The 12217-nt window shown below is 38.1% G+C and overlaps 1 protein-coding gene across 2 annotated transcripts in view; it reads right to left on the bottom strand.

Moving 5' to 3' along the window:
* Positions 1-12217, bottom strand: part of tbc1d24 (TBC1 domain family, member 24) — a 44261-nt gene that overhangs the window by 6104 nt on the left and 25940 nt on the right. For both annotated transcript variants that reach the window (XM_072559700.1, XM_072559701.1), the window contains exons 4-6: positions 1445-1603; positions 1263-1326; positions 781-876 (exon numbers count right to left, since the gene is read on the bottom strand). In XM_072559700.1, the coding sequence (XP_072415801.1) occupies positions 781-876; positions 1263-1326; positions 1445-1603 (319 nt within the window). The remainder of the gene's footprint in view (positions 1-780; positions 877-1262; positions 1327-1444; positions 1604-12217) is intronic.

Below are 12217 nucleotides of genomic sequence, written 5' to 3'. Positions count from 1 at the left end.
TTTTGACAAACCTCTATTCCATTTTCTACAGATAAGATCTAAAAAGGGTCACTGGTAAATGAAATGCATTGCTTTCAGTGTTAATTACTAGATTAGGCCAGAACTTTGGAGGAGACAAATAGCTTGAAAGTTAATAGCTGCTGCTACAATTTAAAAGATGACACACTTGGGAAGGGAAGTCTTTGGAACTCTTGTGTTCGCGCATGCGCGCGTGTGTGTGTGTGGAGAGAAGAGTTGGTGGTGGCAGTTTCAGTCCCAGTGAATATTCAAGTCTCAGATAGATAACATTCTTGATCAGTAAGGGAATCAAGGGTCTTGGGGAAAAGGCAGGAAAGTGGGTATGAGGAGCACCAAATCAGCCATGATTTTATTGAATGGCATAGCAGGCTCGAGGGGTCAAACAGCCTATTCCTGTTTCTAATACTTATGGTTATGCATGTCAAAAAAATGGCATTTTGACCAAAACGAAGTTACAAACATTAAATATGCATACCAATAATGATTAGCATTCCACAACAGAGCCATTATAGAAAAGGAGATACCTCCAGGAAATTATTTTCCGCAAGGACAATCTGTTCTTTAGAAACAAGTAATTTCTACAGCACATGTACACAGACCGTGTGATAAAACTGATTTGTCTACAGTTCTCCTTCAGTGAACACTTGCTGTTGTCACAGTGCCATTAATGTGCCAAAGGTAAGGCAATATAAATTTCTGGCCTTTCAGTAGTAAAATAGCCACAGACAATGCAATATTAGCCAGCAGAATACATCAAAATACCTTAAACACAAAACATTCCCCTGTGCCAAAGTAACTTAGCTTGTTTCCTCCTTGCCTCCGTTCTATCCAATCTGTTGACAGGTAAGCACCACAAACCTGTTAAAGTAAGGACAGAGTGACAGTTTCAGGCAGGATAATTCCATGATCGGTTTTCAGATTAGGCCTTCCCTGTTATATTAATGCTAAATAGGTTCTTCGAGATTCTTTAGTTCAACCTCATTAAGATTCTCATATCTACTACCATTATATAGAAAATCTTTCAAGGCAATTATTAACACCTGGCATAAAATTAGAACAATAATTTGTTCCTATAATGGTTGACCTGATAATTCCCTCCATGTTGTGTAAAACTTTTATATCTTTTTAAGATTTTTCACAGCCACTCCCATTGTAGCTGTTGCTCTCTTTTGCAATTCAACAAAATAAAAAATGCATTCAGTTAGACAACAAAGTTTTCTAATTGTGTTAGATACATAGCCTACCTCAGCCTCAGTTGTTTTGATGAGAATGATGGTTGGTTCATAGCCTTCACAGCGAGCATAAAATCTAAAATGATAGAAAGATGTGCAAGTTTTTCAGTTCGGACAGTAATCAAATAGAAAAATTAACCTGGTTTTTCTCTCTCCACAGATTACCTACCAAATGTTTTCTTCTTGTATCTTACCTAGTCAGGCTATAACCATCATCTGAAGTAGTAAAAATCAACATTGGTTGGCACAGGGCAAATCGCTCTGGGATCCAGGACCAAATTTCTCTCATCTCCTTTGCACTGACAACTTCAGATTTGAAATTTTCAACATTGACTGCTAGATGAACATTATGTCTGCAAGAAATCCGTTAAAAAGTCAAGAAAATACCCAAAATAAAATGGATCAGACTTCTGTTATGATAATAAAAAGCAGAGAACAATCTAGGGTCCCCAGGATCATAATTATACTTTAAGTGTGGCACTCACCTCATTACATACAAGTCAAACCCAAACCAAAAAAAACAGCAACACCATAATGTACTGGCATTTGCCATAACACCCCTCCATTCACAACTTCTACTCAAAACTGATGCTGTTCGTTAGGGATTTTATGTATCAGTGCAAAACACTGAAGAATCATGTCCCTGGACCATAGGTTGCATCCTATGACTTTTTTATTTTTAAAAAAAGCGCTACAAATGTAGTGGATACCGTGGTAATAACTGTCAAAGAATCCTTGGATTTGGGAGAAGTCCCAGAGGATTGAAAGACTGGAGAATTGGAAAACTGCTAATACAACAGCCTTAATTCAAAAAGGGAGACCAAAAAAAGATAACTATAGGCCAGTTACCTTAACATTGGGAAGATGTTAGAGTCTAATATAAATAATGTAATTTAGAAATAAACAAAATCAAAACAGTCAGCATGGATTCATGAAGGTGAAATCTTGCCTGGCAAGTTTATTACTGTCCTTTAAGGTGGTAACAAAAAGGCTAAATAAAGGAGAACCAGTAGGTACTATTCTTAAATTTCCAAAAGTTGATTGATAAGGTACTGCACATTAGGTTACTTAATAAAAGCCCACGGTGTTATAGGTACTGAACTTTCATAGGTAAAGAATTTACTAACTAATGGAAGACAGACTTGAATAAGAGAGCACTTTTAGCTCAGTATTGCAACAGGGACCAGTACTGGGACCACATTTATTTACTACATATCAATAATTTGAGTGATGGAAGTGAATTTACAATTGCCAAGTTTATGGCTAACAAAAACAAACAGAAAGGCAACTTGTAAGAATGACAAAATGAGGATTTAGAGGGATTGACAGATTCAGTAGGCTAAAATTTGGCAGATGGAAATTAAATGGGAAAATATGAGGTTATACACTTTGACAAGAAGAATTGAGGCACTGAATATTATTTAAATGGACAAAAACTGGAGGGATTTTGGGGTCATTGTTCATGAATCACCAAAATCCAGTGTCATTAAGAATCCAATTTCAGCAGGTAATAGGGAAGGCAAGTGGACTGCTGGCTGCTGTGTCAATGAGAATAAAAATAAGGATGTCTTGCTAAACTATATAAGACACTAGTCAGGCCACAGATGGAGTACTGTAAACAGTTTTGATCCTCTTATCAAAAAAAAAAGCATGCTGGCATTGATGGTTGTTCAGAGAAGGTTCATTCAGTTGATTCGAGATATGGAAGGATTTTGTTGTAAGGAGGGGGAGTTGGACTTGTACTCAAAAGAGTTTAGAAGAATAAGAGGTGACCTTATTGAAACATGATATTCTTAGAGGGCTTGACAGAGTAGATGCGGAGAGATTGTTTCCTCTTGTGCAAGGATATAGGAACAGATAGCATAATTTCAGAGAAAGAGGTCATCCATTTAAAGACAGGAGGATTTTCTTCCTCTCCAAAAAATTCATTGTGGTCATTGTGAATATTTCAGGCTTAGATTGATAGATTTTGTTTTAATTCGAGGGAATCAAGGGTTATGGGGAAAAGCAAGAACATAGAATTCAGGTTTATCAGATTAGTCATGATCTCACTGAATAGCAAAGCAGACTCCAAATGGCCTACTTCTACTCCTCAATCTTATTATTTTATAATAAAATATTTATTATATTTTTCAAAATCCTTAATTTTGATTGATATACTGTTCCTGTGATGAAGGACAATCAAATGGACTTTTTAAAAATGCTGACAGAAAAAAAACTTTTCTTTGAATTCCACATTTCTACAAAGATAACTAGAAACACAACCATGTTTTAACAGCGGTTTAATTAAAACAACTTCTGACAATGACATCAAGCCATATGACCTGCAACTTTATCAGGTCAAATCCAAACCAGTTCCAAACATCATACTTAATTTATATGCCCAGTTTCACTGCATCAAGTATAAAATTTAATGTCACATTGATATTCTCACCTTTGCATTACACAGTCACATTGCATCTGGAAGGGAGCTCTCTAATAATGTCTGACATGCATACTGTTTTATCACCTGGTAAACGGAGGAAGAATAACCAGACTGCAAATAATACATGCTTTTTACTCTCCTGTGCAACACATGCCCCTTTCAATGGCATAAGCCTTGCACATAAGATTCTCTCATCAATACTAAATATTACTACTTCCGGCATGCATTGTAACATAGCACTTGCATATTAGTAACCTTGCACAATTTATATAATTACTTGTATTTTTTAAAGCTACGATTTTTTTTTCTGCCAGCATTTTGTTTCTATCTTCCCTCGCTCAAAAATCTCCACTAATCTGTAATATTCTATGCACTGCAGCCACATTGCCAATTTTCTTGCTAAACAGTTAACTTTTGCTTATCTATCTTTTTTCCCCTGCTCTGTCATTTCAAGATTGGTAGATAGTGATAAGTTACGAGGAAAATGGGGATTAACAAGAAAAATGTTCAAGGCATTGTGTTACCTCTGTTAAGGCTGATTTTCAATGATTTTATTGAGATGTGGCTGTCATCTATGATAATTGTGAAAATACAACTACATGAAATGCTTACTGCATGATAATCTTATGCACACTGTCCAAACACAATGGGTTGAAAACCATGGCATCTGATCAAGACATTGGGCACATGTTGGCTTTCATAGCATTAGGTGAGGTGGGGACGATAGAGGCAGATGGTTGAGTGAACTTATACAATGGTCACACTTGCATTTTTCTTTTAGGTGAGAGAACTGGGACAACCCTTCAGAACAGTGCCAATTAATACTTCACTGAAAATGGGTCACCGTCACACTGGCAGAGTAAAAAATGCTTGAAATCAGTAATCCTGTGATAGGTGATAAACTGGGTATTTTGCACACTTGTAAAACAGAAGCAACTTAGAAATGATTAGTTGTTTGTACCATACTGTTCTACCATCCAAATTTAATTCCCCCATACTCACATTAGGAACAGAGGGTTTCACCTATTTCACACTTATAAAAGATCAACCTGCTTGGGTGCACTTTCCAGTGAAAGTCAGTACAGGTGAAAAAAGTAGACACCATGACCAATCTGTGGGGGTTTGCTACCCCAGAGGCAATGCAATCAACAGTAGGCCGCACATCCTGAATTAATTATCAAGTAGACTGATCAAATCAACCAACCAGTTGTTAAACATGAATCTTCTCAGTCTGTACTGCTCACTATACTCCATGCAATGCATTTGGAATATTGTTACTAATAAGACATTAAACATTACTTTGCAAACTTTTGCTAAGAAAAAGGTTATTGGATGTGTTTAGGTGTGGGGAGGGTCAATGGGAGTGTAGAAAACTTCCCTCTAGGTAGGTTGTGCGCTTAAACCCACACAGATCCCAAATTTTGTGAAGAAAGTTCTTTCGATAGCCTACCTTCGTCTGCAAATTGAACATTGAAGGCGTAGTTTAACAGGAACAAATTTGAGATGTCAAAGAGCACAGGTATAATGATGAAGGAAAAAAAAGAAACAGCAATCAGCGTAATTCCCACATCCCAGAAAAAAAGCCAGCTTCAACTGATAAAACACAAGAATTGTTACTACATGCTAAGCAACTAACAAAACCATAAGATAACAACAGAAAAAAAAACCTGGAAATACTGAAATCAGAGTTAACATTTCAGGTCGATGACCTTTCATCAGAACTAGGAAAAGTTAAAGATAGACTTTGAGCAAGGGCTGGATAAGGATGAAGGAAGGCATGAAATGGGTAGGAGACAAGAAAGACATTGACAGAAGAGTTAGTCCTACAGGATCCAAAAGGAAATATTGATGGGGTAAGAAAAGAAATAAAAAGATGTGCCTGCAGCAATTGTACAGTTACCTAGAAAGCAAAACTAGGGGCAAAGACTTTGCTTAGCAAACAAAACAGTTTATAGTCGGAAATAAAAGCAAGTTACTGTGGATGCTAGAATCTGAAACCAAAAAAAGAGAAAATGCTGGAAAATCTCAGCAAGTCTGGCAGCATCTGTAAAGAGAGAAAAGAGCTGATGTTTCGAGTCTAACTGACCGTTTGTCGAAGCTTTGACAAAGGGTCAGTTAGAATCAAAACGTCAGCTCTTTTCTTCCTTACAGATGCTGCCAGACTTGCTGAGATTTTCCAGCATTCTCTCTCTTTTGGTTATAGTCGGAAATTGTTGAACTCAATATCGAATCTGGACGAGTATAAAATGCCTAATCCAAAAAAATGAGGTGTTGTTCCTCAATCTTACATTAAGTGTCACTGTAATATTACAATAGGCCAAGGACAGATATCTGAGTGACAGCACAAGATAAAGAACTAAAATGATCAAGTACTGAAAGACTGGTGTCAAACTCTCACTTAAAACAGAAGTGCTCCGTGAAAGTTACCTAATCTGCAATTGGTCTCCTTAACCTAAATAAACACATTTCCTATTCTAATGGTAGGTCATTAACACTGTTTTTCTCACCATTAACACAGTCTAATCTGAACATTTCCAATATTTTGTGTTTTTATCTCAAATTTCCAGCATCCATAGTATATTGTTTGTCGATTAAACAAAATCGTAATTTGAGTAGCATCTAACCGTGAAGCATCCTTGAGTAGCATCCTCTGGGTGCTCTGGTTTCCTCCCACACTCCAAAGATGTGCAGGTCAGGTGAATTGGCCATGCTAAATTGCCCGTAGTGTTAGGTAAGGGGTAGATGTAGGGGTATGGGTGGGTTGCGCTTCGGCGGGTGCAGTGTGGACTTGTTGGGCCGAAGGGCCTGTTTCCACACTGTAAGTAATCTAATCTAATCTAACCTGTCTCTGTGCACAAGGGTTTCTATGGAACTATTCAAATAACTCTCAAAAGGCAAGGTCAGTTACAATGAGAAGGACATTGTCTTTATTTTTGGCATTGCTCGATTTCAGCTTAACACTTTAGCAATAATGAGCAATTTCTGCTTTTGTGTTGAGAACCAATCAATAATGTGGAAACCATCACAATCCCACTGGCTTTCGAAAGTGACAATCTGAAGAAAAAAACTATTTAAAAAAAAAAGGGAGAAATTTTAGGCTTATGTTATGAATGCCTACTGCTACAGCGCACCTTCAACTTTAACTTTCAACATAGCGCATTGATGTAGTAGGAACCAAAGTCAGCTTTGCAAAGTAATTGACTGAGCAAGTTAAGCCTCCTTCACGAATCCCTTCTTGAAAAGAAAATGGAGCATAAATGTTACGTAAGACCTCACACTCACTCTGACTTTTTTTTTAAATAACCAAAGAACAGCATATGTTTAACACACTGCTTAGAAGAAAAGGAATGCTCTTCTAAATTGTCATCACTTTTCAAAATTAATCAAATTAATGCTGAAAACTATTCAAAGCATGCTGGGAAGCAAAAAAGGAAAATCCCGTAAGGTAATCGCTTCTCCTAATAGAAGAAATCCATTGGCTGTCAAATGGAGGTCTCCCAACAACTTAGCAGGCTCCAATCAGTTTATTCAGAGCAGGAGAAAGGAAGGGTGCATTGAAGTCAAACATTTTGATTTACGAATCCTCTAAGGTGGTACCCTCAGCCAGCAGGATGGCAGAAATCAAAATCAGAGGACAATTTCCAGCATGTTGCAAACCATGAGAAGCATAAGTCACAATGTGCTGAGCTACAGACAGTTCTTTGATTTAGTACCTGTTTCTTATTTTGCGAACTACCCAAACAATACAAAGCATCAAAACCAAAGTCTGAACCCATGAGCAAAATACAAGCTAGTTGGCAACAGGTTTAAGACAACTGGCTAAACCTGCACATTCAGGGCATTTGGCGGAGTGCAGTTCACCTATCCAAAGGGATTTAAACTAAACAAGATAAAACTAATTGAGATGGTGACTAATTCTTGGCAACACCTGAATCTGGATTTGAACTATATTTGAAATATATTTGACAAATTACTGGTAGCCCCACACTATATTGTCTTTGTTAGCTTGCTCAGTCAATTGCTATTCCATAAAGATGGTGTGTTTCTGCAGCATCTTTCACACTCTCAGGACAAATAAACTGCTTTACAGCCAATGAGGGATGCCTTGAAGCACATTCACTGTTGTAACGCAAGAAACACAGCAACCAATGTGGGCATAGCAAGCTGCCACATAAATATGATAATGATCAGATTTTAAGTTGATTGAGTGATAAATATTGGCTACGAATTCCAGAGAATTCCTCTTCTATTCTTCAAAATAGTGCCATGGAATCTTTTAGGCCCACCTGAGAGAACAGACAGAGCTTCTATACTCCACTTCCAATCTGAACACTATTTCGAAGGAAAGCAAGTTCAGAATTTAATTTGCTTTAAATTGTTTAATTAATAACCTAATTAACATTACCATATTCCTGAAACACCTTTAAACTGCTGTATTTCATTAACTGTGCACAAAGCTAGTGTACATGGACCAGAGGGGGAAGAAAATAAGATTTCTGGAAGCAACAGTTAATTCTCATACATATCATTCAACATCAACAAAGTTCCTAAACTGAAATTTCAAGACGTGTCCAGCAAAGTGATTTATAATGCGATTGGCATTATCTTGTACCATTCTGTGCTAAAAACTTAGTGGGCAAGATGAAAGTCTCAATGCACTGTTTCATCATCAAAAACTTGTGACCGATCTATGCCAGACTGGAGGTGATAGTTACTACTTTGCTGGCTGATAGCATAATATTTAGAGTTATTATTTGTTTTGAGTCACCTTTATTGTGTACAGATTGGCTTAAAATGGTTTGCACTTAAGACACAATCATCATGCTAACATTGGTGAGACTTATAGAAATGTCATCCTTACAGTACAAAATGTTTCTACAAGCTTGAGACAAAACATAAGGGAAGTTTGTCATATCCATTATTTGGGATTTTTAATCTAGATTCTGACCTGGAACGGCTTCCTTCCAGAGATAGATATCACTTGGTTTTGTGGATGTAAGTTTGCTCGATGAGCTGGAAGATTCGTTTTCAGACGTTTCATCACCATACGAAGTAACATCAGTGAGCCTCCGGTGAAAGTAAACTGAATAGAGAACCTAGCCCTTTTGTTTTATTCATTCACGGGATTGTGATCATTACTGGCTAGACCAGCACTTATTGCCCACCCCCAACTGCCCAGTGGATAGGTAAGAGTCAACCACACTGCTGCGGGTCTGGAATCACATGTAGTCTATGTAAAGGTAACAGTTTCTTTCCCTAAAAGGACATTAGTGAACCAAGTAGGTTTTTCCTGACCACCAATAGTTTCATGGTCATTACTAAGCTCTTAACTCCAGATTTTTATTGATGTAAAATTTCACCATCTGCCATGGTGGGATTCGAACCCTAGTGTCTGGATTATTAATCCAAACGGTAATACCACTAGGCTACTGCTTTTTTTGTAAGCAAAAAGCAGCTTTAGCACAAAATAAAATGATCACAGGTAAACAAAAAGTGCAATTCCTTTGTACACAACACATGAAAATGAAAGTTAAAAATCATAACACCAGATTATAGTCCAAAAGGTTTATTTGGAAGCACTGCTCCTTCATCAGGGCAACCACCTGATGAAGGAACAACACTCCGAAAGCTAGTGCTTCCAAATAAACCTTTTGGACTATAACCTGGTGTTATGTGAGTTTTAACTTTGTCCACCCCAGTCCAACACCAGCACCTCCACATCATGAAAATGAATGGGAATTCAGTACTAACTGCTTCAGACGGGGCTAGTATTCTCAAAAATCACAAATAGGAAAGTGGGACGATTTAAAAACAAATAGTTGGGGCAAGGGATCAAATATTGAATGTGATATATCAAAGAGCACAGTCAAGACAAGAAAGGAAAAAAAAAACCAAAGAATGCACCAATCAAGATCAGATGTTACAAAGATAACAAAAAGACAAAAAATACTCTGCACCTGGATGTATGGAGCAGTCAAAGTAAACACAGTGTGCTTTATTAACAAAAATTATCTGCTAGTCATTATGGAAATGTTAATGCCAGAGAAGTATTGGGTCCTGATTATTAAGATGTATATGATATTCAAGAAAAGTAGGATGCCAGGTTAAAAATGGAGGGGCATTGCTCATCAAGATTGGAGTTGGTGTAATAGGTACAGATGACCTTGGTTGAGAAGATCAGGATGTAGAATTAGTTTGGATGGAGCTGATCAATTGTACTGAAAAAAATTACTAGTGGCCCCCCTAACAGTAACCACAATGTAGGGCTAAGTACAGAAGAAAAAATATTGGGGGTGTGGAGCAAGGGACAATAATCATAGGTGTCTTTAATCTATGCACAAACTGAAAAATCATATTGGTGGTAACAGTCTGGATGCAAAGTTCATAGAATGCTTTCGAGGTAGCTTCTCAGTGGAGCACAATCTTACTATAAAGAAAAAAACTCAAAATAAAGAAACCATCATCCATGGTTAACTAAGTAGGGAAAGGAAAAAAAGAGATGTAAAGGTGACTGCAGGTCAGATGACTGATCAGAATTATAAAGCAGAGAATAATAAAGATTAATCGGGAGAGAAATTAGGAGTGCAAGAGGAAGTTAGCTAGAAACGCAAAAAGAAAAACAAGTACTTAAAAAGTAAGGGAGTAATTAAAGTGATTGTTGGTGCTCTAGAGAGTGGAGCTAGGGAATTTATAGGAGATAAAGAGGAACAGTGGATTAAATTAACCAACATTGTGCATCTCTGTTTTCACTAGAGGATGCAAAAATCTTTCCTGTGGTACAGAAAGTACCAGAAAAAAAATTGAGGGACTGAATTATCTCCACTTGGAGGGACAAAGATTAACTAAGGATTATCAGCATGGCTTTGTAAGGGGGAGATCACATCTGACAAAATGATTGAATTTTTCGAGCAATTTACTGGTGTGATGCAGTCTATGTGGACCTCTTGACAAAGTCTCACGTAGCATACAGGTTAAGCAGCTAAGAGCCCATGGGATCCTGGGAAATTTGTCAAATTGAATCCAAAATTGCCTTAGTTACAGGAATCAGAAGTTGGATGATTGAAAGATGTATTTGTGACTAGAAGCCTGGGTCCTTTGCTATTTTGTAGTGCACATGAATGATTAGACAAGAATGCAGGAAGCATGATCAGCAAGTTTGCAAATGACATGAAAATTGCAAAGTGGTAAATAGCATGGAGGAAAGCCTTAGACTACAGGACAATACAGGTGGCTCAGTGGTTAGCACTGCTGCCTCACAGTGCCAGAGATGCAGGTTCAGTTCTAGCCTCAGACGACTGTTAGTATGGAGTTTGCATATTCTCCCAGTATCTGCTCTGGGTAGAAAAGCTTCCTCCCGCAATCCAAAGATGTGCAGGTTAGCTGGATTGGCCATGCTAAAGTGTCCAGAGCTGTGCAGTTTAGGTGAATTAGCCATAGGATATGCAGGATTACAGAGAGTACAGTAGAGGAATGAGTCTGGGTGGGATGCTCTTCAGAGAGTTGGTGTGGACTTAATGGGCCGAATGGCCTGTTTCCACACTGTAGGAATTCTATGATTTTACACAGTTGGGCTGAACAATGGCACATGAAATTTAATCCCGACAAAAAGTGAGGTAATGCCGTTTGGGAGGCTTATTAAGGTAATGGCGTACACATTAAACGGTAGGACCCTGGAAAGTACAGAGGGTCAGAAGAACCTTGGTATGCATATCAATAGATGTTTGAAGACAAGAAGATTGGTAGATGAGGTGGCTAAGGCTGCATAACAAATACTTGCCTTTATTAATCAAGGCTCTGAATACAAGAGCAAGTAGATTATAAAGCAGCTGCACATAATATTAATTAGGCCACAGCTGGAGTCCAGCATCTGGACACCATATCACAGGAAGGATGCAAATGAACTAGACAGACGAAATTTCCAACAATTTACCTGGGCTGGAGCAATTCAGCTATACAGAGAGACTAGGTAAGCAGAGAAGGCTGGAGTGGTGAGGAATTGAGGTCTTCAAATTTCAGATAGGCACAGACAGGAACTGTAGAGAAACTTTTCCTCTTAGTACAGAATAACCAAAGACACAGGTTTAAGGAAAGGTTCAAGAGGTTTACAGGTGATGCATGGAAAACATATTTCACACAGTGTGTCTGGGATTCTGAAACTCACTGACTGGAAAAATCGAGGAGGCAGGAACCCTGAAGACATTTAAGAATGGTTCAGATGAGCACTTGAGATACCATAACATAAAAGGTTACAGGCTAAGGGCTGGAAAAATGGGATTAGAATAGATGGAAATCAGATGGCCCAACGTGCCGGGGACGGTCAAAGGGCATTTTCCCATGCTGCACGAATACTAACTCCATTCCAATAACAGCTGTAAATCTGGAGATGCAAGGGAAAGAGGAACTTGTGGATAGTACTCCTTCCCTTGTGACTGTAATACGCAAAACGTAAGTCTCCGGGTCTGGGCATTCTTCATCTTAGGGCCTTAGAAAAAGGTGCCCAACGAGGTGGTAGGTGTGTTGGCATTAATTTTCCAAATTCCCT

Source organism: Chiloscyllium punctatum, chromosome 40 (assembly GCF_047496795.1).
Source record: "Chiloscyllium punctatum isolate Juve2018m chromosome 40, sChiPun1.3, whole genome shotgun sequence".
In the NCBI taxonomy this organism is placed as follows: Eukaryota; Metazoa; Chordata; class Chondrichthyes; order Orectolobiformes; family Hemiscylliidae; genus Chiloscyllium; species Chiloscyllium punctatum.
The sequence above is the reverse complement of the archived record's forward strand: the minus strand, read 5'-3'. Positions and strand labels throughout refer to the sequence as shown.